We start from the raw sequence: 25644 nt of genomic DNA on the forward strand, positions 1-25644 counted from the left end.
AGGGCCAGGATCCAGAGGATGGATGGCCCAGAACCCAGGATAGAACCAAACATGACTGAAAAAAAAACACACCATGACCAACAACAATGAAATGATTATTAATGATATTCTGCTACACATATAGATTGATGCCTAGCCTAATAGTTGTCAGAGGGGCTTCATCCAGCAACTGATGGGAACAGATGCAGAGACCCATAGCCAAACATTAGACAGAGCTCAAGGAATCCTGTGGAAGAGAGGGAAAAGGATTGTTAAGAGCCAGAGGGGTCAAAGGACACCACAAGAACACAGCCCACAGAATCAACTAAGCAGGACTCAGAAGGACCCACAGAGACTGAAGTGATAATCACAGAGCCTGTATGGGTCTGACCTAGGCCCTCTGCATATATGTTATTGCTATGTAGTTTGGTCTTCTTGTGGAACTCATAACAGTGGGAGCAAGGCTGTCCCTGACATTTTTGCCTGCCTTTGGAACCCCTTTCCTCCTACTGGGTTGTCCCATCCAGCCTAAATATGTGAGGAGATGCCTAGTCTTAACTGCCAACAACCCTGATATGCCAAGTTTGGCTGATATCCCTGGGAAGCCTGCCCTTTTTTTGAAGGGAAATGGAGGAGTGGATTGGGAGGAAAAGGGAGACGGACAGAGAGGAGAGGAGGGAGGGGTTGTAGTATATGAAAGAATAAATAAATTTTAAAAACATAATCCCAAGATGAAAAAAATACTTTAAAAAAGTCTGAGAAGAAGAGTTTCCCTAAAAGGCAATTTGGAATCAGCTTTTAAGTTTCTAACCACATCTTTCCCTTCACCAGCAACTCTCCTTCTCAGCTAGAGAAAGGAGCGCATATAATTACAAATGTCTTCAGTGCCACTGCACAAAAAAATTTAGTGGGGGTAATTCAGAAGCAACCCAAATTATCATCCATATACACTTGAAAGACCTTCAGGATAACCAAGGGGTATGCTTCACTATGCAGATTATCACCTAGTTCTTCGTCACATATCCTGGTGACATTTGGGCTCATTTAACATTTGGAAGGAAGGGGGTAGAGGCACAAATGAAACCACCCTTGAGGCCCTGGGTCAGTAGTCACACCCAAGCTGGGGTCTCACCATAGGTGCTCAGCAGGCTTTCAAACTGGGCCAGAAGCCCGATGGTATAGAGCTGGCGCAGGAAGCCATCATCGTGCAGGCAGTTCCTCAGCTTGATGATGAAGCCGCAGATGAGGGCTGTCAGCTGTGGAGAGCACAGGGGACGGTGTGTAGAACAGGCATTTTTACCCCAGGCAGTAACCAGTACATGCCCTGGTCCCTTTGCTTCCACTGCTCAAGGATCACCAGCAGCATCTCTTATCCCTCGGGGATGGGCTAGGGGGTGGGACCACAGTAATCAAAGGCTATGGGAAGGGTGGTACACATAGGCTTGCAGCACCTGTCAAAGATGAGCTTGATTTGGGCTCAGCTTCAGACATGACGTGCTTGGGGTTGTTACCGAACTGAAATGTTTTGGAAGCTTAGAATCAATTCCCAACAAGGAAAGGGCTATCTACTCAGATCTCCAGCAACCCAGTCTGGAAACAAGAGTGAATAAAGCTGCCTGGTTTCCTTAGGGAGGTTTTCTGAGGAACCAAACAGGCTTCCCAGCATCAGTGGGGGAACTACAGAGCACCAGGCCCCTAACAAGCTACTCACATCATTAGTTCTGGTACTGCATCTTTTAACTTGGGAAAATCATCTCAACTCGTCACTGAATGGTAACTGAAATCTTTAAATGGAGCCCTGTGATAAGCCACAGAACTTTAGTGCCTGCTGTTTCATCTGCACTGACAAGCACCCACGAGACCCTTCATCACATCCCTTATAGAGAGAAAGAAGGTGACAAGGAGGCCTTTGCCATTGCCCTGCTTGGTGTTGGGCTCTTCTGTCAGAACTAGCTCTTCAGGAGGAATAAATACTCATCGATGAGGTGTCTCCTTCCTAGGCCTCTCTATTAAGTTAACTGAAGAGCAACAGGCTGGGGAAACAAGGCCACCTGCGCTTTTCACAAGTTAGGGGGGAGAACAGGGCTGCCTGAGTCTGTTTTCTCTAAGGTAGGCGGTGCCCATGACAACCCTTATGTCCTCTGGGGGCTTACAGTTTGGCAGAAGACGACATCACGGCGGTACTGCAGGCTCAGGTATGAGGCAATGGTGGGGGCACTATCCTGCATGAGCAGGAAGACCATGGCCTTCTTGGCCTTGTCACTCATCATGGCCACACAGTCTGTGAGGGTGGTCAGCAGAGGGTAAAGGGCTTCACTCCATTCACCTGCACACGAGTGAAGGGCTTGTTAGAATTCCAAAGAAAGGCTGCAAGAAGCAAGTCCTGTAAAACAGCAAGCCACCTACCCCTAACCAATGTCCCATCCTTCCTCTAACACACCCTCAGCCCCTCTATCTGACCTTGCTTGCCCCACTATGTGGCCTGGAAAAGTAGCACTAAGTTCTGCCCAGAGCCAATTCTGCTCCATCCCTCTGCCTGCGTTTGCTGCAGTAAGCTAAAGCAGTTCTGCTCTGGTGTCATCTACACACACTACACGCCCTAAAACTAGAAACCCTTCCTCAATGGGCATGACTGTGGCTGTTGAAGAAAACAACAAAAGGAGCTTCTGCAGGTCATGACAAGGCCACAAGCATTCTGTGTGCAACAAGAGCCAGTCTTCTTCTACAGCATGGTGGTTCCTGTACTCCACAAGGAATGCCACAGACAGGGTCTATGTCATGGCCCTTCTCACAGCAAAGTGCCAACTCTGCTCCTGTCACCTCCTCTGTACTCACTCTGTTCCTCAAACCCCACTTCCCTGCTTGATGTCAACTATTTCCAGCCTAGTTTTCTTTTAGAAATGTGAGGGAACTTTGACCCTGCACCAAAAGAGCCCTTTAAAAATAGAACCTCATAGGGGAAGAGCAGGGTTGGGGGCAGCTTTGGCTCTGCCTTTGTTTCCTTCCTTCTTAGAAGACATCAAAAAAGACATGCCATGTCCAAAATTAGGCATCAGCCCACCCTACTGGCTGAAGCCAGCACTCCAAACAAGCTCAGGCAGTGCCCATCCTGGGGGAGGATGGAGTGCAGGCGCAACTGCCCTGCCAGGGGGAGCCGTGGCCTTTCACACACAGAGCCTGGAGACCCTAAGACAGGGGAGACTTGCTCTGCTTGCTCACCAGCTGGCTAGCACTTTAACTCCAAGAATGTGTGGAGGAACGTGCCCACACTCAATGCCAGGCCAGTGTGGATTAAATACACAAAACAGTTCAGGGCTGGATATGATCTAACAGGATATGCAGGCACACTGCATATGTGGACAAGAGTTATGTCTGTAATGGAAAAAAAAAGCTTAAATTTAGAATCTAAAGCAGAAAGGTCTTAGCAAACATGACACAGTGATAAAAAACACTGGACTGAGAAGTGGAAAATATGAGTTCCATGCCTGGTCACTGAGTAGTGGTGAACACAGGCCAGGCCCTGGACACCTCGGCCATGTGGTGCCTTTTTGGGAAAATCAGAGAGAAGCACTAGACAGACTCCCAGACCTCACTCTCCCCCTGAACTCCTCAGAAACCATGTTTCCTGTTTCTTTGAAGAACTCTGTCAACAGAGTCTATCAAAAATGGTCAATGATGGCCGGGCGTTGGTGGCACACGCCTTTAATCCCAGCCCTCGGGAGACAGAGGCAGGCGGATCTTTCTGAGTTCAAAACAGCCTGATCTACAGAGAGAGTTCCAGGCTCCCAAGCTACACAGAGAAATCCTGTCTCAAAAAAAAAAAAAAAAAAAAAAAAAGGCCAATGACACCTAGAGACTATAGCAAATCATTTGGGAATGGTACAGAGAAAATGCTAGTGCATGCTAGTGCATGCCTATAGTCCCAGGGCCTGGGAGGCTGAGGCTGGAGGATATCAAGTTCAAGGCTAGTCTGGACTACATACTAATATCCAACCTCAAAAAATAAAAACAATCAAGCTCCCTTAGTCCCCCAAATACTACTCGTCAGTAAGAATTGAAATGCTTAGATCAAATGCTGCCATTTTTACTTTGCTTTTCCAATAATCACACATATACAATTCATTGGATAATCATGGCCATTTTAACCTGAAAACAGAGTATCAAGTTCTGTTCAACTAAGCCAAGCTTCCCCAATATGATCTTTTTACTTTAACCACTTTTTTTCAGAAATGAAATTCATATAAGAATGATTTATTTGCTAAACTAGAAAAAAAAGAGTATAGAAGAAATTGCTAAAAGGCTAGGAAAGTAGGTGACGTGAAACTGCAAGAGGGCAAGTGTGACATCTTCCCAGATGGCATCAGACAGGTCTGGATGGCTGAGTTTAGTAAGGGCACCAACCACCATTTCCAGCATTATCCACACAGAGGGGAAGTGGGCTCAGAGGCTAAGACTCCTTCTAAAACACAAACAGGACGGGCACCTGTATATATCTGACTGACTCTCAAACCATTATCTTTAGTAGTCAACCTGCTTCTACTGGGGAGGCAGCAGGAGTTAGGGGATAATAGGTGTTTTGAGTATGAATAGAAACTCACAATTTAAAAAAAATCCCAAGCCAAATTGATATCAATAGCAGCACATGGTATCTACCCAGTCCTGTCAAATAAAAATGGCTGGGATGTTGAAGTTGGTAAAGGGTTTTCAATGTGCTATCTCAAAAGGAAAGACTACTACTTATTATTATTATTATCATTATTATCATTATCATTATTATTATTATTATTATTATTATTATTATTATTATTATTAAATTAAATCAGGTCAAATAGGCAATGTCCCAAGTCCCACTTTTAGGGGGGTAAATTCCTCAACTACCTACTAACCTGTGATGCCTGCTGCCTAGACAGCCCATGGTCCATACTACTTCAGATAACTTCGAATACTCTTCCAATCCACAGTCTGCTTTTGCTTTTTTGTTTTTTAAATTAATCCATCAGTATGAACAGGGAATGAGAGACAGAGTATATGTGTGTCTGTATGTATATGACCATGTATAGGTGTGTGCATCTACGTGTGAAGACTAGAAGTTAATGTTTAATGTCTTCTTTTATTGCTCCTGTATTACTTTTTGAGATAGGGTCTCTCAATGAACTGGATGCTCACCAACCAGCTAATCTCCTGGCCAGCCAGCCAGCCAGCCAGCTCTGGGGACCAGACTGTTTCACTTCCCTCCCCAGTGTCGGACTTACAGGCATGCTCTGCCACTCCTGGCTTTTCATTTGGGTGCTGGGAAATCTGAAATCAGATCCTCATGATTACACAGCAAGCACTTTACCCATCATGTAATCTCTCCAGCTTCTGAACTAAATATGCAGTACAGGACCCCTGGCAGGGAACCATTTTTGTCCATTTAACATCAACTGTGGAAAAGCCACCAGTGCTCCCTAAGTGGTGGAAGAATTCTATAAGTCAGAAAGAAACCAGAGCTGTTACAGGCTCACAGGCCACTCCTTCTGGTCCTCACTGCTGGCCACGGTCCCAGACTTGCAGGCAAGAAGAGAGCAAGGTTAGCTGTGCATCTACTGAGGCTCAATGACCCTGAGGGCTCATTCATGACACGGGGATCTAAGATCCACGTAAGGTTCCTACACTGACGTTTGAGGAAAAAGAACAATAAAGGGTTTGAAAGCAAACTGGGAATGTATGATGAGACCAGTGAGATACTGACTTCATTGCCATTCTGGGATTACTGCCAGGTGGTCACAGTAAGTGAACTCATGGCACTGTGTCAGTGGGCAAAAATGGATCCACAAACCCTGTGTTCATCATTTGCTGTACTCTAGATATAAAGTGGATATTTTTCCATCTTAGATCTACTCAGAAATATACAATCATTGGCCTGATCATATAGCTGATTTTTTTAGAGTAAAAAATTGTTTTGGGGAATAGAGGTGAATGCACACTGTGAGAAAACCACAAGCCATATACAGGAAGCTCATTAGGAACTAGGTCAGGGGTTGGCACACCCTACAATAGTCTTCATAGACTAGGAGGGCAACAGAGTGCCTCTGCACCAGCTCAAAACATTAGTTGATAGACAATAAAATACTATAAATACAGGCTGTGACCAGGATTTAGTCCAAGACTGTAGTTTGTCAATCTCTGAGCTAGAAGCAGGGGCATTAGGTTCTCCATGAAAATGGAGCAGAAAGACTTCATTCTTAGCAGTGACCCCAACTGAGGCCCAGATCGGTGTCTGGAAAGAATTCTAAAGCTGCACCCAGAAGCTGATGCTCACCACCACACCCCAAGAGGATGCAAATCATCCACCTGTGCCTTTAAAGCTACATGCGAACGTTCGGGCAAATATACAGAAATAGTCACAAACACATAACTTTGTAAATCAGATCACCCGCCACAGGACCCAGTGCACTCAGAGTAAGTCATGTGAGAAGGCTTTAGGATGCAGAAGGGAAAATACAATGTGTCCAGCAGCCTGCTTCAGGCCATAATTCCCTCAGTCCCACAGGTCCCTCACCAAACCTCAAAACAAAGGAAACCCTAACACATTTTCCCAACTATGGGAAAACAAAACAATCTTAGATAAGTGAGCTACAAGTGCTACCTGAATATTTAAAAGACACCAGCAGGAGCCTTGATCAGAAACCACGTACCTGGACTGGACTCTTCAGGAGGGGGGCTGCAATCTGCACAGAAATGGAGGGCAACAGGGATGATTAAGGAGCAGCACACAGTTCAAACATGAGCAACTCAGTCTCAGAGCTACTGCGTCAGCAGCTTGCAGCAAGGTGGTTAAACATATGGAGAAGAGGCTTGGAACTAGAAGCCTCTTACTCAGTTTCCCAAGGGCATTTCTGCTGCTATGAGCAGCTGAGCCCTCTCAGTGGTGAACAACAGTGATTCACCAGACTCAACATCCATGTTGTTAACACTTCAACATAAAATGTTCAAGATGAGTGAACCAACATACACAATGCCACAGATGCCACACTGATGATGGTGCGGTGATGGAGCCCCATGTTAGCTTACAACATCAAATGACAGAGACTGACCAACAAGTCTGCATGTCAACTGTGGAGCCCACTGCCCTGACTTACTGGGAATCCAGAGTTCAAGGTCTACTGCTGAGCTCCAAACTGGTAAGGCCCAATGATAAAAAACCAATTATACCAAAAGAACCTATGCCAGTTGTTAAAATCTAATTAAACTAAATGTAAAAGCTGTATGATTTGGAAGATGGCTCCAAATTAGGAAACTCCTCCAGTTAGGCCATTCCCTCCAGCTGGGCTGCCCCTCTAGTCAGAATGTCCCTCCCAAGTTGCTTTTAGTCATGGTGTTTTATCATAGCAATAAAAACCCTAACAAGGACAAGAACCATGGACAAATGACTCACAAAGACAAACAGCCTGATCACACAACACACTAGCTCCTAAATTCTAAAATATCTAACCATCTTCTGCATCTGCAGAAAATATTTAAAGTTACAAACAAAATTATATATATTTCTTCTTCATTCCTGAAGTAGCCTCATTCAGACACAGTAGGCAGGTGATCTACCACTTAACTATATCCCTAGTCCTACAGATAAGTTAATATTAAAGAGAAATAAGCAATGAACTTTGAGAAAAAAATTAAACAGAAAAATAAGAACTAAACAGACATAAACTAGTTTGATGCATCGATCACAGGAAAGGTGGCAGCTGCACCCCCACCCACTGACAGAAAAGCAGATGATTGGGACAGTGCCCTGGAAACAATGTAGACAGGTAAGAGACAACACACAACACATGAAGGTTTTATCAGGAGAGTCTGGTAAAGGTGCATGATTCCACCTTCAATGGCCATAGACAAGTGAGAACTGCAGAGTCGTTACCACATGAACCCTAACCCTGACATCTTGGCTGTCCTTACTGCAGCTTAAAGCTCCCCAAGGAGAGGGAAGAGGCAGCAGAAGCCTGATGCACAGCCAGGGCTCAGATGATTTGACCTAAGGACTCTCCAGCTCTTACAAAGGAGAGGCACCGGAGAGGAGAGACCAAGGGTCCACCTGTTTTTAGACACATGAGTCCTTAGCCTTCTATCTTTCTTGAGGGCAGTATTCAACATGCCCTGTGTTGCTTTCTGAAGTATGCTGCTGCATGGCATTGTTCTACATTCAAGACCCCCCCTCGAAGACTGGTGTCAAACAGGTCAATCTACTTCATCTGCCATCTGACTGAGTTACAAGACCTGAGGCTACATGCTTATGCTGGATAAGAGCACACCCAGCCAATGAGAAGAGGCTACATGATTCTGCTGGGTAAGAGCACACCCAGCCAATGAGAAGAGCCTATGAGGCTGCAAGTTCTGCTCATCCAGCATTGCTCCTATAAAGCTCACTTAAAAAAAAAAAAATTAGTCTATCCATTCCCAACACAACAAAAATCATAGCACAGAGACATCTGCATCCTGCCCCCTCCAGCGTCTCAGGTTGGCTTATAAACCTGAAAAGACTTCACAGGCATGACACTGTGGCCCAGGAGGGCCCAGTCTGCCCATGGCAGCGATGCAGATTCAGTGGGCTCCAGTTGCATGGAAGGACGACAGGAGCCTCCACCCTGCCTATCTGCTGCTCTATGCATGTGGGCTCCCCCTGACATCCTGCACTGCCTGAAAGCCCTTCCTGTAGTCTGCCAGAGGGAGGCAGGCATGGAGCCAGAGACACAGACACACAGAAGTGATGAGGCACAGGTGGAGGCAGCGTGGGAAGCGTGGATGCATACGCACGTGTGCTTGGGTGAGGATGGCATGCGGCAGTGGGCATGGAGGAGGGGGCGTCACAGAAGGGGTCCTCCGGTTTGATCCAGTAGGCTTGGCTGTTCCGGTTACCTTTCTTGCTGGAGCAGGTGTTTGAACAGGGGAAAACGTCCTCACAGGCCTCCTCATGAAGACGCTCCTTCTGCAGCAGCTTGTCCACCCGCTGGATGATGCACTCCAGGCTCTTGTCCACGTTCAGCCACACTTTCTCCTTCAAACCAAGAAGACTGTTTGGGTCAGTGTGTGCAAAAGAAAAACAAGAACAGAACACAGCCTACTTCGTTTCTCTCTCAGTCCCAGCCTGATGATGTAGAAATCACCATTCAAGTCAGATTGCTTTTCAAAGACAATTTGCAACTTTTGGTCACTGACTTGAAAGCTTGGCAGACATTTGCTGCCAACTCTATGGAAGACAGACAGCCTTCCAGTCTCACCCAACAGGCCACAGGGCACTAAGAACTCAGGTCTTTTTTCCTCCTTCCATTGCAGGCCACCTACAAACATCACACACTGAGGTCTCCTGATGGACAGGAATGGAAACAGCTGGTGGCAGGGGGTGGGCGAGTTGGAAGAAGGAGACGGAAGGCTGGAAGTGAGCTGCAGAAACCCACACAGACCACTTTGCTGCTAATTAATAATTCAGTGCTTCACAGAATTCCTCTGAGCAGTAGCCCCAACAAATGACAAGTATGTGTTCCTTCCTAAAGAGACAAGGCTGCAGCTCTCTGGCCAACTCTGGAACAATGAAGTGACATGTCAGGTAGCAATGAGTCCTTGCATTGAACATAAAGAGCCCTAAAGAGTAAAGGATGAGCAGAGGGGCTGAGGAAGAGGAGAGTCCTGGCTCCTGGTACATGTCTGAAGATAGTCTACCTCTCAGCATCAAGTGGCCTACAGCCATCAGGGAAGCAGACCTGGAGCTTGATAATAAAGGAATAGTCTTTTAGGCACTTTGTGAGGGAAGACACAGCAGTAGTTCAAGTTCAACAGCAGGACAAGAAGCGGGAGCATCAGACTCACCCACTCCTCCTCATGCCAGTCCACCTGCAGGGAAGATCGGCTGCTCCTCCCTGCCCATCTGGCCATCAGGGTGTCCTGGTCATTCCGAAGCATCACCTGTTCCTCCTCAGTCGAGGTAGGGGAGGCCTTGGAAGCGATGTAGTCAGGCCGTGCTGCATTCAGGCCATGGATGGAGTTGGCCAGCAGCTTACAGTCACAGACAGTGACTAACTGCCGGGTCTGCAGGCACACACAAAGCAGGCTGCTACGCATTCTTGGAGAAGGAGACAGCCTAAGCCAAGGTTTCTGCCACCCACCCTGCTCCACAGAGCCTACAGAGTGGCATTCTCTAGGTTATCTAAATTCAAAGACAGCATGTGACCTGGCAGGGATAATCTCAGCAAGAATTTCCCAGTAAGACTAGAGGACACAGGGGTCTGCTTGAGATCTGTTTATCCCAGAAGTGGTCAAGGAAGAAGAGAAGGGACTGAGGATCCCATCTGACGTTTCCTGGCTCTGTTTGCCTTTGATCCTAGTTCACTAGAGAAAAGGGCTTGTACTCCAGCTTTGACAACATGGTGGAATGTGTCCCAGACTCCCAGGGGCTAATCCCCAGAAGTTACATATTACTTCTGTTTAACTACTAGAGCATTTTTTTTTTTTTTAATGCTCCAGGCTCTGAACTACTGAACTGCTGGCATCACACTTCCTGGTTTCACTGCTGACAACTATAACTTCCTTTCCCAGTGGTCCTGGTCTGTCTTTACACTGTGCAAACTCATGTGAAGACTACAACACATTCTGAGCAGGAACAACAGCTCCTACCCAGAAAATCAGGTGTGGATGGAGAGGTGTCATCAGAATCTGCGTGCAAAGGTAGAAGACTGAGTAACGGGAAAGAGCATCATCCATGAGAGGCAGATAGAGCCTCTCTCTAGTATGCGGATTTCTAATCAGGACTAAGTTATGGCTACACAGAACTTTTAAAATCCATTGTGTATCAGCCAATGAGATTATATTGTTCATTTCTTAAGTGTAAATAATTGCTACATAGGTGGTGACTGGGAAGTCACTAAGGAAGCTGATGTCTACGAGTCCCAAGAAAATGAGCGCAGATTTACTTGCTAGAAGACACATCAACACACTGGCCTCAAGCCACACCTGAGAGTCACAGCCTGGGCTCTGATCATGGGCAGATTCCCAAACTTCCCTGTGACTTGGTGGGAAGTGGACTTAAAAGAGAAACTTTTAAGGTCATCACAATGCCACTCTCCTAAGGTCAGCTCTAGGCATGTATGAGTGATCCTGGGTGGTCCAGTAGCTTCCAGAAACCCAAGGGACCTCTTTATCCCACATGCAACTGGGCAGCCCCTCCTACCTTGTCTGCCAAGATGGCGAGTGTCCTCTCAAGGCCAGTGGCAGACCTGTCCTTGGCTGCCCTGGAGAGCCGTTCTGCGTAGTAGCTAACTTGGGTTTTCAGGGTGTTGATCTGGGCAATAATCTCCTTGGCTCGGATGATGTCCTGTGGTATGTAGATTATGGACTGGCAGCTAGATGATGTACTAAAAGGAACAACAGGTCCTAAGGGGCTCTCCAAAAGCATCCGCCCCACCCACAACTAACCCTAAAATAAAGAGGTGTCTTCCTGTCGAAGCTCAGTCACTGATGGGTAAAGGTCAATCTTGGAAGATCCTTTTTATCTAAGGAGAAGTATAAAATATATACAGAAGACTAAGACTTTTATGTGTACTTGTACTTGTATGTGTCTGTATATTTACTACAAGCATGTACATGTCTATAAATACATTGGAATAGCACTGTAATAATTACCCAATGCTGGGGTCTTACCTAGGAATTTTATCTATTAACTTAAAAGCAGTCTTTCAGTAGAGATCTGGGGTCTGCTTACACCAGAAAGGATCAAATTACCACACTGCAATAGATGTTGGACTACACATTAAAACAAAACAAGAACAAAGAACCAAAAGGCATACCCTAACATTTGCTTCTTCATTTGGCCATCAGGGCCTTGAGACTTCCTGTGAGCAAGCCCACATCTTTTTCTTACATATTAACCACAGCAAGTTCCCAACCCTGGGATTCCTTGCTCTCTCCTGTCTCAGGCTGTCCTTATGTTGACACTAGCATTCCACAGCATTGCCATCCAGAGGTAGGCCCAACACCTTAATGCCTCTGAAACCCCAGTCCTTCCTCCTGCTTGCCCCCTCACCACCAAGCAGCATATGTATATGGGAACACAGTGTCAAAGTGCCAGGCCAGCTGCTGCCCAGTGTAATCAAGAGCCTCTGAGGGGGCAACTCCATATGCTCTAGCTTCATGGGTGGGGTCAGCATGTGTGGTCATCCAAAATGGCAACAATAAGCTTATGTCTCTTAGCTCAGGTCTCAATCAGTCAAACATTATTAATTTGTTTTTGAGCTCATCTGAGGATGCCTGAGAATCTGAGGGGGAGACATGAAAGTCACCAATGAAGAGGTCTCCTAAGATTTGAGGATACTGAGCTCTCTCTGGACAGAATATTGTCCCTTTCCTTTTTGAAATAAAGGGCTGGCCTTGAGTTCCAGGGATGAGGGGCAACATGGAGAACAGAGTATGACCCTCACCATACCCTACCCTACTTGTGGAGGTGAGAGTCACCTAAAACCTTTCCAGGGAGGCCCAGAAGCAAGTTAGGAAGAAACCACCACTGCCCTTACTCTTCTGGACTATGGGGCAAACATGCAAACACCACAAACCAAACTGCCCCAGAAAGAACAACCACCACCACCACCACAAGCCCACACACCACAACAACAACGATGGGTTTGCCAGAAGCACATGCAGCAGATGGCAACGGTGCGTTTGTGCAGCACCAGAGTCATTCCACAGCACTGCGTGCAGGAGCTGCTTTCCAATCTGCAATCTCTCTCCCAAACGAATAGCTGCCAAGTGGGCCAATCGGGTCTTAGAAACACATTTCAACAAAGAATGAAAAAATAGAACCTCTTCTTTCTGGCCCTCAACCTTTAGAGTCACATGTTCTATGTGCAGTGTGTGCAGGTCTACTGCTGCGTGTGACCACAGTTGTGCACACTCTGACAGGTGCACGCTGTTAGCCCACTCACCCTGTGCTCTAAGAAGGCATGTTACAGCAACAGCCCAAGGACTGACACATGGAAGCAGGTGGTGAAGGCACAAATGGGCAAGTTCAAGCAACTGCTCTCGGGGACGTCAGGAGTATGTAAATGCATGTACTTACTTAGCTCCCAAATCAGGAACCACACCATGGCAATGGGGTGGGGTGCAGAGACTCTACTGCCTTGTAGTAAACAGTCCTGGGTGGGTGAATCTCCATTCTACTCATTATCTGGGCTCCCAGCTTTTCCTGCAATAGCCCCAGGGGGCAATGGCCTATATGTGGTCCTTGGGCTTCATGTTAAACCCCTACCCTGGCCTGCTGACCCATACCTCCTCTCAGTGGAGGCCATGGGATACACAGGAATGCCATTTAAGCGTAAGTGGAGTACCCAACATGCAAAATAACTCTGGAAATGAAGGGGAAGGCTATGGAATTGCCCCACCCCCTGCTGCCAGATTTGGGTGTCCCCTTATTCCCAGGTGTGGGAAGGTCCCCACCTGTCTTAGAAATGCTTGGTATCCTGGGAGAAGAGAGCAAAAGGGTGGGAGTGATCATGATCAAGTCCTTCCTGAGATACAGAAGGTCTAGAGTCTTCAGTTAAGAAGGAACCTGAAGAACCCTCCAGAATAAAACACCTGAGTTAGAACTCACCAAGGGGCAGTGGAACCCCTGGCTCTCCATGTTATACTTTCACTGCTAATCCCTAAGGCCCTTAAGGATTTGACTCATCCTGCTATGGAAAAGAGTGAGCCTCCCTTCTGAAAAGTCCCAGGAGGGAAAGGGATAGAAATTCTGAGGGGACACTTCTATAACACAGCTGTGGAGAAAGGGGGGCCCTCCCAGATGCCTTCTTCCCTCCCTCAGGACTTCAGGGAAGGGCCTCTCAAGGGAAAACTGGTGATACCTCATCTTAGGTATGCCTGTGTATTCTCAGGACTTCAGGTCACTGTGTGTTCCCAGCAGAGCGCTGGCATCTCAACTAAGATCTAGCCAGAGCCCCAAAGCCTCCTGGGTCATTAGATCAAGGTGGCAGCATTTCTCACAGGGCTGTGGGGCCTAGTCCTGGTGAGCTGCTGGTTTGCCAGTCTGGGACTAAGGAATACAGCCTAGATAGACATGGTGACTTCTGGCTCCCGTCTAATTCTCTGGAGGAAAAGGTCTCTCAGCTGTTGTTCTGCTATCCAGTGGGTAAAACTGCCCTTAACAATACCATCATTAAAATCAGCACAAATTAGCAAGTATTATGACCATGTAAACTGGCTCCACCAGACAAGGGAAAGGCAAAAACCCAAAGACTCATAATTCTTGTAAAAGAAGACTGAACTGGGTCTGATGTCACAGATCTGTAATCCTAGCTACTGAAGGCCGAGGCAGGAAGATTACAAGTTTGAGAAAAAAAAAAAAAAAAAAAAAAACTGGCTACAGGGCAAGTGCAAGGCCTGCTTGGGTGAACTTAGTGAGCCCTGTCTCAAAAAAAAAAAAAAATTAAAATGTTTGGAGTGGAGCACAGTGATTAAGCTTTGCCTACCATGTGTTGAAAACAAACAAAAAAAGGTTCTCAATGGCTTTGGATCAATGAACTGTCTCACTGGGTAAAGGTGTGTGCTGCCAAATGTACCCCAGCACCCAATGCCCTAAATGGGCTCTTCTGTATCCTGGGAGGAGGCAAACTGGGCTCTGTCTCTGCTGAGTGCAGAAAGAAACTGCTGTCAGGTTTCAATGGAAGGCTGCAGGCTACATGTAAGCTGGCTGGCTATTCATTATCGAAGAACATTGCAGATGGAAGGAAGAGCTCCACCTATAGGACATGTAACTTGGAGCCACGCAGCAAATGGGATGGAGCCACCCCAGATGAAGGACAGCATAGGCTTTCTCTGCACAAGAGCAAGAATCAACATACACTCTCTCCACAGACAGAAAACTCACCAACACTCCTCAAAACTGCTAAAGAAAAAAAACCAAAAAACGAAGCATTAGCAATTGTTAGCAAAATACTAAAGGCAAAACAAAATTTAGAGGTTGACTGATTTTCTTTTTCTCAAATTACTTAGAGGTAATTGTTGAGGCCATGATTATGGGGATAAACCAACTTATGAGTAAAATTCTTATTCCATGGAGCAAGTTTGTGGTCTATACTCAAGCCTCAGGGACATCCCACTGGGACACAGGACATCTGCATTTCAAGGAAAGCTCAAAGAGCACAAACTGTCAGAAAGTGGATTTATGGCAATTGTACAAAGTTAACATAAAATTTGTATTATATATTTCAAAGACTACAAGAGGCAATGGGAAAATAAGTTCTGAAGCTAAAATGTATAGTCATCTAGTATCAAAACTGCAACCTTCCAGGGACAAGGGACAGCCAGGTGTCCCTTCCTGACTGGTCACCTAGAATGAATGGACTTTCTCTCCCAGGGAACCATACCCCCTCATCTCATACACTCACTCTTTCCACACAGCATCAGGCAATGGAGGGACACACACAGAACTGTGGTGGCCCATGGAATCTCTGTACTTCTTCCTACTCCCTAGGACACTGTGTACATGAATGGTGAGGCAAGTCTGGCTGTCTGAAGGCCTCACTGGAATGTTGAAATGGCTTTGCTAAGCCCAGTCTTTTCATGCTTCTCCTCCCCATATCCAGGGTTGGTCGATACACACTGGAAGGGCAACCTCTCTGAGAATGTCCTCTCTTGCTCCATGCTCAGCCATCAGCATCGCCCACATCAGTGGCACTCTGTCTTCCTGACTCAAATGGCCCCTGATGGCCCACTGTTCTAACCTGTCCTGACCCAGGCGTGCAACACCCATACTCTGGCCACAGCAGCAGAATTGGGCAACGGACAATCAACTCCCATTTGTGCTAGCACCCTCCTCCACCTGCCTCTACCTGCCACCACGTGGGTGTCTGGGGGCTCACAAACATCAGACACAGCTGTACATGGACCACAAAAACCCTCCTTTACTTACTGTTTCTTGGTCTCTTCATATCTCTCAAACCATCCTACTCTCAAGCCCATATCTGCAGGGGCACTCCAGCAACACTGGGTCCTACTCCCTCCCACTTAAGGCCTCTCTGCTAACCCACCTGCTACTTTGTCCCTTCTGGGGTAACCGACTGGTCCTGACTCTCTGTTCACCTCTCTACCTCACCTTACACACATGCATGTTCCACAGTGGCCAAAACACACTCAGACCATAATTAGTCTCCTGAAACTGAGACCTTCATGGTACTTCTCCATCTCACAACCTACCCAAGGACTTCATGGTACTTCTCCATCTCACATCCTACCCAAGGACTTCCTGGTACTTCTCCATCTCACAACCTACCCGAGGACTTCATGGTACTTCCTTCATCTCACAACCTACCCAAGGACTTCATGGTACTTTCTCCATCTCACATTCTACCCAAGGACTTCACAAGAGCATCACTCATTTCTTGTATTACACTCACACCCCTTTGGTCCACTTAAATTTTGTCAGGTGACATTTCGGAAGATATCTAAGGAATGTTTCATCTGAGAGGCCTTGCCATACATCCTGCCTATCTGGCAATGTCCTGCTCAGGACAGAACTGGACAACCCTCTAGATCCTTTCAACAGTGGGAATGCATGCCACCATTACCCTTTAGGAAAGGACAGAGTGCCAAGGGCTTTAGGAACTATAGAAATGATCCCTGAAAGTACAGTCTTGTCAGAGGCTTCTAAGTCTGGTGCTCCACCAACTGACAAGAAAGTCTAAAGGAAGCTCAGATAGCAGAAACTGCACACAGGTGGCTACCTAAAGCCACACCCGGGGTGGCTCTCTGTATGCAGCTCACTTGGAAAGAACTGGACTATTGATTTGGTGCCCTCACAACTCACTCACTCAGCCACACGCATATACACAGTAGCACGGGGTCCCTAAGGCAGCTCGTCCAGCCACGCAGAAGCAGATCAGATGGCTGCATGTTTTTGCGATTTTGTTTTGATTATTTTAACTCACAAACATCAGACACAGCTGTACATGGACCACAAAAACCCTCCTTTACTTACTGTTTCTTGGTCTCTTCAAACTTGTGCAGCTTTTTTCGAAGACCTCCTGACTTAAAACCTTGGCAGTGTGCTGCTGGGGCTCCGATAGTGACAACGTCATAGTTCTGATCTGAGTGACAGAAAGCTTTCTTCCATTACTCTGGGATCAGGCCTACAGACAGGCCAGCTATAGCAATATGCACAGCACTGTAGGACCCTACAGACCACATGCAAACAGCCTATGGCTCTCTGATCATACATCCTGAGGCTGCAAAAGGACTTGCTGGACCCAACACTAACTATTGTACTTCAGTACAAAAGTTGTTGTCTGAAGGTAAGCCACCTGGGTTGCTAAATGCTCACTTCTACCCCTCTTGGGAAAGGCTCAATGATGGGCAACTTTCTGCCATAAAAACAAGAGGAGCTGGGCAGTGGTGCTGTATGCCTTTAATCCCAGCACTTGGGAGGAAGAGGCAGGAGGATCTCTATGAGTTCAAGACCAGCCTGGTCTACAAGAGCTAGTTCCAGGACAGCCTCTAAAACCACAGAGAAACCCTGCCTCCTGCCTCGAAACCCCTCCAAAAAAAAAAAAAACAAAAAAAAAAAAACACCAAGAGGAAGCTGAAGATATATAAGGAGGATGTTTGGACCCTGTAACTGAAATTCTTCAAAGGCCTGTGGGGGGGGAGAGAGGGAGAGGGAGAGGGAGAGGGAGAGGGAGAGAGAGAGAGAGAGAGAGAGAGAGAGAGAGAGAGGAGAGAGAGAGAAGAGAGAGAGATGTGTGTGTGTGTGTGTGTGTGTGTGTGTGTGTGTAGAGGAGGTGTTTCTTGCTGCCCAGCAATGGAGCATTCAGGAAAAATGGGCCAGATATAGGGCAACTCAGGGACCAGTATACAGAAATAAAGGAGTGGAACACAATTCAACAACAGGGTCAGAAAAGTAAATACCTGAGCCTCCATCATCTTGAACTCTCATTCTTTGTATGTGCAGGTTTGTAGGAACAAATTCTAACTTTTTATCTGCTTTCAAACTGCTTGCTTTAAATGAAGGACCTAAGGAATGGAACACAAGAAAACAGCCATCAACATGCATCGTGCACAAGCAGGAAAGCGGTAACCTAGAGCTGCTGATTCATGCAAGCAGGTAGATCCCAACAGTGGTCACTCAAGATGGTAAGGACTGGCTTTGAATGCTATCTGGTGAGCAGAGCCAGGGATAAGGATCCTTAGGTTAGTAGTGATGACGCCGTACCTCCTGTGGCTCAGTTTTGTTTACAGACATGACACAGAGATGTAATCTTAGTCAGTGTGATGCCAACACCATTATAAAAACCAATGGACTATGTCAGAGACTACCTGCCAACTATACAGAATGCTGTCATCCAAGTGCCTAGAAACTGGTCTTTCTGGAACAGCACATCTCAACTAAAGTGATGCACAGGTTTACTCCTTACCTTGGATCCATCAAGATGAGCAAGGTTACACTGCATTGAAGCCTGCCTGCCTGCTTCTCCAGTACATTTCAGTAAGTTCCCTAAGACATGCTTGTTGCTAGAGAGGTCAGATGAAATAACCAGTTGCCACAACCTTATTTCTAGAATCAGAATCCAGAATCTATAACTAAAGGAGGAATCACATATCTACCAACCAAAGGGATTACAGATGAAAATGACAATAGAAGAGTGAAGAAATTAACATTCCAACTAGTAAGACACAATGCCATCTGTGGCTCTCCGGCAGACAGCAGCTGTGTATTCTGCCTTTTGTCACAGGGGTCTGGTAGCCATAGTGGCTCTCAGACCTGCAGTATGTCCGTCTTGTGACACTGCAAGAAACACAGCCAAGGGCTGTGTTCAACTAAGATTCTCAGAAGAGCTGGATGCTTTTGACATCTGAGAAGCTCTACCCCAGTAAATTCAAGTTTGTATGGACTTCACACTTTCTCAGGAGCATTCATCCAGCATGGATGGGTGCCTTGACCCTTCAGGCAAATGCCGCCATATGGCTAAGTGATGCACATGGACTTACTGGAGCCTGGACCAGTCCCACACACCACCATCTTGCCTGAGCTCTGATTTTCTCTTAGCTAAGTTTATAGACAAGTTCTTATATTCTGTGTGAAAATCACATTAAGGTGTAAGATTTTTCCTTAAACTGACAAAGCATTATATAGAAAGAAAGAAACCAAAGATAAAGGATACTTTGAAAAAAAGAGGAAAGGGAAGGAAGAAATGCTGCAATTATATAGTAATCTCAAAAATAAAATACAAATGCATCTTTATAAAATAAAGAATACTTTGAAAGACTAAAATAATTAAGAAACAAAATATTCATCCTATTTGGAACAAAAAGGAATTTGGTTAAAAAGATATTATAGTTTGAAAATCAAATATCATTTTCAAGAATAAACAGTGGCAGGGTGCTTTCCTGGCACACAGGGAGCCCCGGACTTGAAGCAAGTGAGAAAAAAAAAATGTTGAGGGGTCTGACTTTACTTTTTCTTTCAAGTCTTAAAATAGAGAGTTGCACTCTGACAACTTACTCATTCAATAAAAATGGCATTGAATATTTAAACTAGAAAACTGCTTTGCTTCAGCAAAAAGCCCATATCCTTTTGGTTCAGTGGTGTAAGACCAAGAAGAACCCACATAACCCAAGATAATCTGAGATTCTCTGCCTTGCTTCAACCTCATTCTACAGTGGCTGCTTTAGAAAATAAGACCATAGAAAGACTTCTTGCAATTCACCAATTTATCATTTTAATTAAGATCTGAAAACCCCAGCGTTGAAATAATTCACACCTACATGAGAATCTATTTTTAAAAACCCACTCAAGATAATCAGTGAGAGTCTGAGAAACCCAGGCCTTCAAATATCTGCAAATGTGGGATATGCGAGCATCTTGGGAGGGCAGGACCACACCCACCTTTGTACTGATGGAGGTCAGTCAGATTTTCCTGGTAGGTGAGGATGATAGTCTGATACTGGGTGACAATTTGCCGCCGGAGGCTCTCCCAGCAAGGGGACAGCTCCCCCAACTCTTCCAGCTCACACACTCTGTAAATAAGACACACACATCAGGCCATAGGGCTGACTCACCTCCCCTGGAACTGTGACAGGAACACACAGAGCATAGGAGAAGCAGCAGTGCTGCTCTGTGGGCCAGGCCAGCCGCTAGACTGACAGTCTAAAGGGCAATCAGGCGCCAGACACAGGACGATGTGAGAGATCACGGAGCACACGGGAAGCCCATGGAGAAACTTGTTAGGAACTCAGGTAAATGCTCAAGGCCATCAGTGGGTGTGGGGAGAGGAAAGCAGCAGCTAAGCCTGGTGACCTTGAAGGTACCTCTCAGGCACTGGCATAGTTTTCTGCAGGATGATGATATTCCAGAACAGAAGGGACAGGGGATGTGAGAAACCACTCACCCCCACCCTCACTCTAACAACTCCCTTTCCCTGTCGAGCACACAGCAGCAGCCACTTCCGGGAGTGGCCCCCATCTCCCTTTCTGAGCGTCCTTGCTGCCCACACCGAGTTGCTGCCAACAATTTAACTGGCTCTAAAGCACCTACCTAATGCACAGTGAAACAGAAAGCAGGCAACAATAATAGAAAAATCACAACATGAGAGTGGGGGAGATGGCTCAGTGGATAAAGCTGCTTGCTGCTGAGTCTGCCGACCTGGGGTAGAGCCCTAAGAGCCACGTGGTGAGAGGAGAGAACTGAGCCCACAAATGTGTCCCCTGACCTCCTCTACATGACCTCCTCCCTGACACCATGGCACATACTCCCCACCCCCAGTGTGGTGAAAATTAAAACATGAAAACTGAAGATGCACCAAGAAGCTGATTATATCTATATAAATATGTATAAATAGCAACTATAAGTTAAAATTATGACACAAATATGTACATAAGCAGAATACAACAGCAAAATACTAGTTTGTACAATTTAGATAATAGGTATATGGCACTCACTGTATTCTTGCTATTTTTCTCAAATTTTTCAGGGTGAAAATGCAAATATCTGTACTGGGATAGTGGGACTCTGTTAACAGGTGTTAATCACTAACACTGATTTAGGAAAAGGTGTGGAGGCCACAGTCTGAGACAGACAGGAAATAGTCTCACCCTTACTTGGAAGTGAAAAATATGCCCCAGGATGAGAGCTTTGCTCTGTGGGAGGAGAGTACCCTGAAGGAGAATCTTCTGAGCCATTATCTCTGTGGCCCCCACAGGACCGAGGAGAGGAAAAAGACACAAAGGGAAGATGTGCTGATGTTAGCCAAGTCCAGCCATCTGTGAGACAGAGGAGCAAACTAAGGCTTTGGAAGGCTAGGGCCACAAAGCCAGCATGAAGTAGAGCCTGGGTCTGCACTGCAGCCTGTCTAAGACATGTGCATATGACATGGGGTGGTGAGTGTTCATCCATGCGACCTCACCTGGCTGCATCTTCTTCCAGCAGTAGCTTCACAAACTGCCGAGGCACGTGCAGGGAGAGGACACTCTCTGCCATCTGCTCCAGGATCCGTAGGTGGTTGCCATCAGTGGTTGGGAACCGGTACATGCGACAGATGGCACCACCAAACACTGAGGTGGAAACACAAGAAGGTAGGCTGTGAGTGAAATGGCGCAGACCTGCCTGTATGGTTTCCCCTACTCAGGCCCTCAATGACCCTCAAGCCCTGTTTTTCCCAAGAAAGCTAACCAGCAAGCAAACAGCTGCAAGAAACAAACTCCACTTAAACCAAGCCCTGCCAAGTTGGCTGTACCTGACACCCTCTCTATGCCAGAAGGTAGATGTAACTCTGATGTGTAAGGAGCCAGGGCGGGAACACTGTCAGTCACTCAAACTAATGTCAAATAAGAGTAAAAGAAGGAGCCCCTTCCTCAAGGGATCACTGACTACATGCTGTGGGAAATGTTGTACTGAAGAACAGCAGCAGACAGGTAGCATTGGGGCATGTCTGTGACAATCACAGTGGGTGGACAGTCACAAGAGAGGCAAGGCATCAACAGGAGAAGCTGCTTACCTGATTTCAGCAAGGTGTCTTTTCGTAAAGAAGCATATTTGGACCGGATTCCCAATGCCTCTGTCAAGCTCTCATCAACTGGCAGAACCATCTGATAAGAGGTACAGAGAAGCACAAGAACACTGAGATGCAGGACTCCAGAGTGCCCACAGAAGTGGGGCCTCGTGCACCACACAAGACCTGGCAGCTGAATGCACAATGCTAATCTACAGTGTGCATGCTGCCCAGCCACACACACTGATGCCCCACCCAGGCCTGTCTTCTAAGTCATTTCACCTTGGGTTCAGTGTTCTGGTAACAAGAATATCCTCAGTGCTAGTGTTCTGAGCATACTTCAGGCAAAATAAGGTATCATTGTACTTTGTAATGCTCCCTTTACAGTGCTAGGCTCTTAAATTGGAATTGTCATTTGGTAACAGTGTCTGGGTGAGAGACTGTGTGGGCCATGAGGAGACAGAGGCTAGGGAGGGAAGGTCCTGAGAGGATGTGGGTGTGAAGGAGGGTGTGTGTGCCTGGGAAAGACAGCTCTTGCCAGAACAGAATGGAAGGCACAGGTGTCCATCACCTCTTCACTCACACCTTTCCACTTGGCCCCAAACAAATCTCTAGCCAAGATATTCTGCTCTCGATCATGTACCTCAGAAGTGGCCGGTGTGGCACAGGGAGCAGAGGTAAGCTCCAGGTCAGCAGGGCTTTGTATGTTAGACCAGGAGCCCGCCCACTCCATGTGGCATCATACCCAAGAAAGACCTGAGAGTCCTTGGAAGGCAGTATCAAACAGCAGGCCCTGCCCTTTACTGAACACAGATATGCATGAAAATATTTAATCCTCCTATAATACCTTCCAAGGGAGATGAGAAAGGTACCCACTCACCCTCCCATTGACTGTGTCCAAAGACCGGGTCACAGGGGGCCGCTGGTCTGACTTCTCCTCCATTTGCCAGCCAATCACAGTTATGTTACCTACTCGGTCACTCTCTGCAGACCTGCAACAAACATCATGCCTGGATAAGCATGCATTTTGAGGCAAAGCTTGGCCATCCTGGGTCATCAGGGTCCTGGGAGTAGCAAGGTACCATCCTGACAGGCCTTCTGACACACTGAATGGTTCATCTTACCTCTCCTCAGCAGACACTACTGCCTCCCCCTAGACAGACTCTGAGAGGATGGAGGGGCAAAACTTCAGACCCTTTCAAAGGAATAAAGCAAACACCAACCTCAGTATCAGATGCAATCTGTGATGCCTGTCCTGGAGCAGATCTTTGACGATGAATGTTCCAGAGCCCAGTAAATACATCTGAGGGAGAAGGGGAGAAGCAGCATAAGGATACTGGGTGCCCCTCTGATCCACGCACCACAACCCAGGGAAATTAGGTGGTTCCTGTAACACCCCCCTCCCACCCTCACCTCATGAACCTATGGCAATGCTCAGAAGTGAATTCCCAGACACAAGTATGCTTTGACATAGGTCAATTCATAAGCCACGAATGAACTCAATCTTGTGCTCACACCTTTCTCAGACTGTTACATAACTGTAAGTGAAGGGAGACTGTTGCGCAAACTGCACATGACTTAACTGTTCCCTGAGATCTGTCTTTGACATCATACACAGACAGCTTGATTTGTGTCATCTGATTGATAAGGGAGTCTTGAAAGAAGGCTATGCTGCTCAGAAAGATGGGATTGTTGGTTCCCTGGAACAGAAAGCAGAGTTGGATTTTATTTTAAGGAATTGGTTTTGAACTGTCCTAACATTTTCAGGATGAAGAAATTAACATTTTTACTGATCTGCTCAACATAGACACTAATGACAGCACAAGACAACAAGCACAGAACCCTGCTTTCCAAAAAAGGAAAATACAGCCTGGCGAGATCATCACCAACCTGCCATTACAAACCAGATGCTATGTAGAGGACTCGCTCCTAAAGGTCCCCACTCAGGAGAGGACTTTTCTGGCCCTGAAGTGAGTTTGGGTTTGTCATCCACATGCATTCTTGGCAGTACACTTTTAGGTGTGCTATATATTTAGACTGTTAGGGCTGCTCCCGTCAGATGTGTGCACAGGCAGACGAAAGAGGAAATGGACGGTTTCAGTAACTATTTCTAGAATCCTGGGTTTGGAGTAATTAAAACTGACCTTTTAAGAGCAGGTTCTTGTTTCTAGATCACAGGTGTCTGTTTTCTGGTGGCTCTGCCTCCATCATACCCTTCTCACTCTTTCAGTGATGCTAAGTACCTCAGCCAAACAGTTACTGGGTCTTCTCTGTACCTGAGTGAGGTCCCCATCCCCACCCTCAGCCGCTTAGGTCTAGCCTCTCAGTGCCTGCTGGGCAATCCCTGCTAGGGCTTCTGCCAAACCCTCCCCCAACCTTCCCTCTATGCACCCTGGAAAGCAGGCTAAAGATCTGGACTCAGCCTTGGTACCTCTTGCTGAGTAGATTTGACTGGGAGACCACAAGGTCTCCCTCGGGTGCCTCTTCCCCCACAACTATTTTTCCCACACCTTCCTTCTGCTACAGTCACCCTGCACCACTCCCCCAAACACCTGTCAGAGTCATGAGACATGCCTGCACAAGTCCTGCAGAGCTAACTACTGTGCTGCCATCACACACCCTGGCTCAGCACACAAAGCTTGTTTCTTCCACACTAAGCAAGATATAGTTATTTCTTACACTCCCATCATGCTCTGCTGTCACCCTGCCTTCACTTCAATATGTACAATCCTAGACTGGAAGCACAGACTGTAAGGCCTGCAGAGCCAGGAGACCGACCACCTGGCCTGGCTGTGGCAGAATTCCCTGAAGTCCTACCTAGGAAGCCTGCTGAAAAAGATGTTACTCCTGTGACTTCACCCTGCTACCCCAATGCTCCCCATGCTTTCCTGGGCATGGAAGTGTCCAGGCAAATTTCAACCCCTCCCCCCATGGGAAGCTCTTGAGGGCAAGGACTGTGCCCTTGTGGGTGTGGTACCAACAAGTAATGCAGTGCTTGGCGTGAGGCTAGTGCTCAACAAGTGCTTAGACCATCCATGGCCCAACTTGGAAACAAGCTTCTGGAAGACTTTCAGAGGTCCTGGCTTCTAAAATGGATAGCTTGAGATAAAATTATATATTACTATCTTCTATATAAAAGTATAGAAATATAAAAAAATAATATGTAGCTTAATTTGGTAATTATTCATATTACAAATAAAATCCTGTGGAATTCCTTACCAGAAACTCCTACACTTCATACCATAACTCATATATACATATATGAATTATGTATAAAACATATATAACTCAACTACCTAAAATATTTTATAAGATTTCCTAGGTAAAGCTATATAAATTATTTTTAAAAACACAAAAGAATGCAAAAGTAAAAGTTAATAAAAACATGGAGACAGAAGACACCCCTCCAAGCACTGATTAATGAGCATAAGTCTCTAATGATAGCAGCCAACTGGAAGTAACAAGAAGAGTTAGGTCTCATCTCTTAAAAGTCACCAATCTTAGGATCATTTCTTAAAAATAGCAACTCATGAAGGAGGTGGCAAACTAAGGGCCACCCAGGTGAGTGTGACTGAAAGTGCAAATGAATGAAAAATCATGGGAAATAACTCAGAAAAATGAAACTGAACTACAGATGCCCCAAGAACTGAAGAGTCCTTCTGCTCGG

General features: G+C 46.3%; 1 protein-coding gene across 7 annotated transcripts in view; it reads right to left on the minus strand.

The window, feature by feature from the left end:
• Inpp4a (inositol polyphosphate-4-phosphatase type I A) overlaps positions 1-25644 on the minus strand; it is a 121469-nt gene that overhangs the window by 22396 nt on the left and 73429 nt on the right. For 4 of the 7 annotated variants that reach the window (XM_027386843.2, XM_035453486.1, XM_035453484.1 and 1 more), the window contains 14 exons: positions 23561-23677; positions 23201-23280; positions 22858-22969; positions 21984-22074; positions 21393-21540; positions 19877-20007; positions 17899-18003; positions 16973-17081; positions 11177-11360; positions 9820-10038; positions 8770-9010; positions 6657-6689; positions 2133-2305; positions 1112-1235 (listed from right to left, as the gene is read on the minus strand). In XM_027386843.2, coding sequence (XP_027242644.1) covers positions 1112-1235; positions 2133-2305; positions 6657-6689; positions 8770-9010; positions 9820-10038; positions 11177-11360; positions 16973-17081; positions 17899-18003; positions 19877-20007; positions 21393-21540; positions 21984-22074; positions 22858-22969; positions 23201-23280; positions 23561-23677 — 1867 coding nt within the window. The remainder of the gene's footprint in view (positions 1-1111; positions 1236-2132; positions 2306-6656; positions 6690-8769; positions 9011-9819; positions 10039-11176; positions 11361-16972; positions 17082-17898; positions 18004-19876; positions 20008-21392; positions 21541-21983; positions 22075-22857; positions 22970-23200; positions 23281-23560; positions 23678-25644) is intronic. The other 3 variants (XM_027386847.2, XM_035453485.1, XM_027386848.2) reach the window with 3 other exon arrangements.

The sequence above is a fragment of the Cricetulus griseus genome, assembly GCF_003668045.3.
Source record: "Cricetulus griseus strain 17A/GY chromosome 1 unlocalized genomic scaffold, alternate assembly CriGri-PICRH-1.0 chr1_1, whole genome shotgun sequence".
Lineage (NCBI taxonomy): Eukaryota > Metazoa > Chordata > Mammalia > Rodentia > Cricetidae > Cricetulus > Cricetulus griseus.